Below are 5,002 nucleotides of genomic sequence, written 5' to 3'. Positions count from 1 at the left end.
CGCATGATTGTCCATGATTAGTCGCAACTAATCACAAATTAATCGCACATTTTTTATCCATTCAAAATGTACCTTAAAGGGAGATTTATCAAGTATTTAATACTCTTATCAACATGGTGGGCAAATATGCTTGCTCTATGCAAATGTATGCATATATTTAATATTGGAGATAAATTAACAACACAAAACAATGACAAATATTGTCCAGAAACCCTCACAGGTACTGCATTTAGCATAAAAGATATGCTCAAATCATAACACGGCAAACTGCAGCCCAACAGGCAACAACAGCTGTCAGTGTGTCAGTGTGCTGACTTGACTATGACTTGCCGCAAAACTGCATTTGAGTATCATAAAGTAGGCATGTCTGTAAAGGGGAGACTCGTGGGTACCCATAGAACGTGGCGTTAAAACAAATTTGCGTTAACACGTTATTATTGCGTTAACATTGACAGCCCTAATACTTATTAATATTATATTCTATTTCTGCCAATAGACCCCTCTAAATGTTACACACTGTTCCTTTAAAATTATTCTGAATAGTTGTTGATTAATTTTCAGTCAATCCCTCATTACAGCTCTTTTAAATGTAGAAATACTTGCAAAGCTTTCCTTTTTTTTTTTAAGGGAAAAAACATTTTAAACTCCTAATATCATCCCGTGATCAAATTAAATTGTTTTTGCCTTCAAGTAAAGCCCTTTCCTGTCAGCAGCGAGTAAATGAGGTGACAACGTGATGATTACTTAAACATGAGTGTTCATGCTGTTATATATGCTGTTAATATATTCTACACAGAGGGTTTATGGGCTGTACGCAAACAATCATCGAATTAAAAGACAAAGGCCTCTAAAATTGAGTCGTGACTCCGTTCAATAAGGGAGACACATTTGTAATCAATATAGACTTTGTTGGATGCGAGGACTAAAAATCAAAAACATTCTCGTCAAAAAATCAAGATTAAAACATGATGCAGTCAGAATAAATGATTGCATGACCACATGTGTGACTGAATTCCTACTTTGTGGAGTTGAGTTTGTCTCCTCGCTGGTCCTCCCTCAGTGCTCCACTCCTCTGCAGCTCCGTCCATGTTGATACTACTGAAATAAAGCAATTGAAATCGATAGTTATAATGTCGTATTGTGTGAATGTGAACAATATAAATGATATTGTTCTTTTGCTTGTACATTTGTTTTGCTTATTTGTCAAATAATGGACCTCCAGAGATAAACCATTGAAGTATTACAGTAATATTAATAAGAAATGTAAAATTATGTTTTGTGTTATTCTGAAGATTTGTTCTGGACTTTTAGCGAGGTTGAAATTGCTTTCTAATTTTCTTATGGCTTTAAGCAGCTTTTTGTATGTTAACCAAGTATTTCTACTTCTGATTGTGACTTTATATAATGTGCCATTGCAATAACTTATTGCACTTACAGTGTTGGAGAAGTTTTTTGGGACAGAGGTGTCTTTGCTAAAGCCAGAGGCGTGTGGTTTTGTGTCCCAACAGTCTCCTGAACCCGTCCATATTTAGCACCATGAACAGCATCACTGACATCTGTTTAAGGTGCCTGACATTTGTTTGTACAGAAGTAACTTGCTGTTTCTGTTGACGAAGTTTTTGAAGTGATTTTGAAATAAATGAATTTCCAACAGTTGAATGAGTTCAGATAGTTTTTTTCTTTCGAGGCCCTGAAAACCTACTTTCACAGTTTCTCTTGTTTCTCTAAGCGCTGAGTTCCTGCAGTACATGATCACACTAAGTTTTTTATTTGTCACATACTTAAAATATGTCTACATTGTGCAGTCCAATGCTTTGTTGCCCTCTCCAGTACTGTACTTTAAATAAAAATACAATATGTATAAAAATGCGATATATACAATAAGAAAATATGTACAACGAAAACGAAAATTCCAGGTGAAATGGGAGTTACAGCGTCTTTAGCCTCTGTACTATGAGTGTTCCCCAGTGAAACTGAATATTTGAGAGCTGTACAGTTACAAGAGGGATTTAAATCAAATCTTTCACATTTGATTGGACCTCTAAAAGAGGGCGGGATTAGAATTTAATTAATCATGATTAATTGCAAATTAATCACACATTATTTATCTGTTCAAAATGTACCTTAAACGGGAGATTTGTCAAGTATTTAATACTCTTATCAACATGGGAGTGGGCAAATATGCTTGCTTTATGCAAATGTATATACAGTATTTATTATTGGAATTCAATTAACAACACAAAACAATGACAAATATTGTCCAGAAACCCAGAAAAAATATGCTCAAATCATAACATTGTAAACTGCATGTGATTACATAAAGTGGGAATGTCTGTAAAGGGGAGACTCGTGGGTACCCGTAGAACCCATTTTCACTCACATATCTTCACATATCATGTCTCAGTTTCATATGATGCCAGTATCTTCACTTTAGCTTTAAATCTGAGCCCACTACAACCGCAAGTTGCATTAATGCGTCAAAGAAATTAGTAACAAATTTGCTTTAACTCGTTATTATCGCGGTACCTTTGACAGCCTACTATATACTATAGAAATATAACTATACTAACTACTATAGAAATATTTAATGCACACTGACAGATGAATGTGTGTGTGTGTGTGTGTAACTGTGTGGTTGAAGGTGGATGATATGTGATCCCATTCTTTTCCTCGCATCAGCAGCTTCCAGATGGGATGCTCTGCCCGAGCCATTAGGCCTAGAGTTAAGCCTAATAGTTTGAATGGGACTTAAATACCTCCAGGTGGTCTTGGGCTAACAGCGTAGTCATGGCCGCAGCGAGAGAAAGCTGTCATGCAATACAGTACGCAACATCGTTTCACACAGATGTTCTTTGTTTTTGCTATACGAGCTCAATCATGCAACAAAACAGTCCTCAGAAAAACATTTCTAATCACTTCAAAACGTCTTTCCTACGCAACAAAAATTATGTCTGTAATCAATCCACCATTTATTTCAAACTTTGAGCTGAAGATCATCCACAGAAGGCACAACAACTTAGGACAACTCTCACGTTAGACGAAGGGAAGGCACGGCCAGGAAAACAAAAAAAAAAGATAACCTGTGCCAATCGCTCTGGTCTTCGCCCTACGAGGAATGTTGGAGCTCCCCCACTTCTGCTCGCTCAGAGCAACAATAGCTGTCTTTTCCACAGTTGTGCAAGAGTTTAACTGGAGCAGTCTGATCGCACGAGAATGGGAAAAGTCAAGAGAAGCCTGCTGTCACCCGCTAAAGCCTCTAGTCGAGGAAGTGGAGATCAGGACAGCAATGGAAGAGTAGAAGAAGACCTGCTTCAGTGCAGGCTTGAACATGAAATACTTGTAAAATATAATACTTATCATGCCATAGGCTTTTCCTCTCATATGTCCTTCATGATGCTAATAATAATGGTAACAATGGGCCTCGTTCACCAAGAAGAAATTTCTTCCTATTTGGGATTTGTTCTCGGTAAGAACAGAATCTATGCACACTAAAGAGCAGTTACGCACATTGTTGTTTGCAAAATAATTGGCTATTACATTTGCTTCAATTATAAAGTAGTATAATATTATAGGATTTAAATTACAATAATATTTTTCTTATTTATTATATATACAATACATTTATTATTTTGCTTATTTTACAAAATATGATGGTCTTTTAAAATATATAAATACTACACTATACCATTCACATCAAGTATGTTAATTGGGAACCATACCATCCAATAATTAGTGATTGATCATGCTATTTATAGGCCCCAAGTAGGCTTCTTTCTGCACAATAGCAAATTACTGCTGCTGCAAGATGTTGCAGATCATGCCCTGCAGAAGTCCGGTGCTCCACCCTCTTTAGACTTTCGTTTGGGCATTCTTGATTTAATTCTCGAAATTTTTCTTTTCATTTTCTGTGTGCGCATGGCCCTGCAGCCTCGCCCTTTTATGTGGATTGGCGGGTCGTTTAGTTAAGCTAATTATGATCAACTGGCATGCACTTTCAATTTATGAGGACAATGGGATTCATCATTAAAAGAGCACGAGTAGGAACAATGCTTTGGTTTAAGAAAATGTCATGAATCTGACGTAGACTTTTCTTTGGACCTTCTTCTTAAGAACAAATTTAAGAAAAAGCGTAAAAAAAATATTGGTGAATGAGGCTGAATAAATTTAACTGACATCGAACTCTTCAAAAACAATCTTACAATGCACTGTTGTGAACTATTTTTAACTGCAAGATTTGGGGCACTGGTGAGTATTTACTAGAGCCGCAACGATTATCAAATTAGAATCGGCAACTATTTGGATAATCGATTAATCAGTTTGAGTAATTTTATAAGAAAAAAAGTCTAAATTCTCTGGTTGCACCTTCTTAAAATGTGAATATTTTCTGGTTTCTCTACTCCTCTGACAGTAAACTGAATATCAAGACATTTGAGGACGTCATCTTGGTCTTTGGGAAACACTGATCGTCATTTTTCACCATTTTCTGACATTTTATAAAGCAAACAACTTATCGATTATTCAAGAAAATAATCGTTAGTTGCAGCCCTAGTATTTACACTGCGCTATTCATCATAATGAAGGAACATGTCAGCTGGTGCAACAGTGTGGAGTATTAATGTGTTTTTGAACAAGAGGTCTATGGCACAGAGGAATGAGCCATATCAGACAATACTTGTTAGGACAAATTCAGTATTGAAAAATAAAGAATATGACCAGACTTCTCCTTTAACAACCGATGGTAAGAAATGATATATACAGTAGATACACTGCCTAAATTAAAAGGCTTAGGCTTCAATCCTGACCATCTAACTCTCTGAGTTCAGTGGTCATCACAGGACTGATACAATCAGAGACCCAAACAACAAGATGGGCCGCTAGTTAAAGAGACACTCCCCCTGCTTCTACACTCCCCTTCTGTCTAAAAGACGGGCAGATGAGATAAATAAACACTCGCAAAGAGGAAGAAGAGCAGCACACTGTGCCCTGAACAGCACTCATTAAA

The 5,002-nt window shown here is 36.6% G+C and overlaps 1 protein-coding gene across 5 annotated transcripts in view; it reads right to left on the bottom strand.

Annotated features, from left to right (window-relative positions):
- caprin1b (cell cycle associated protein 1b) overlaps positions 1 to 5,002 on the bottom strand; it is a 100,812-nt gene that overhangs the window by 84,772 nt on the left and 11,038 nt on the right. For 4 of the 5 annotated variants that reach the window (XM_037766702.1, XM_037766705.1, XM_037766706.1 and 1 more), the window contains one exon: positions 1,020 to 1,098. In XM_037766702.1, coding sequence (XP_037622630.1) covers positions 1,020 to 1,098 — 79 coding nt within the window. The remainder of the gene's footprint in view (positions 1 to 1,019; positions 1,099 to 5,002) is intronic. The other variant, XM_037766704.1, reaches the window with a different exon arrangement.

This window comes from Sebastes umbrosus, chromosome 4 (assembly GCF_015220745.1).
Source record: "Sebastes umbrosus isolate fSebUmb1 chromosome 4, fSebUmb1.pri, whole genome shotgun sequence".
NCBI classification, from domain to species: Eukaryota; Metazoa; Chordata; class Actinopteri; order Perciformes; family Sebastidae; genus Sebastes; species Sebastes umbrosus.
The sequence above is the reverse complement of the archived record's forward strand: the minus strand, read 5'-3'. Positions and strand labels throughout refer to the sequence as shown.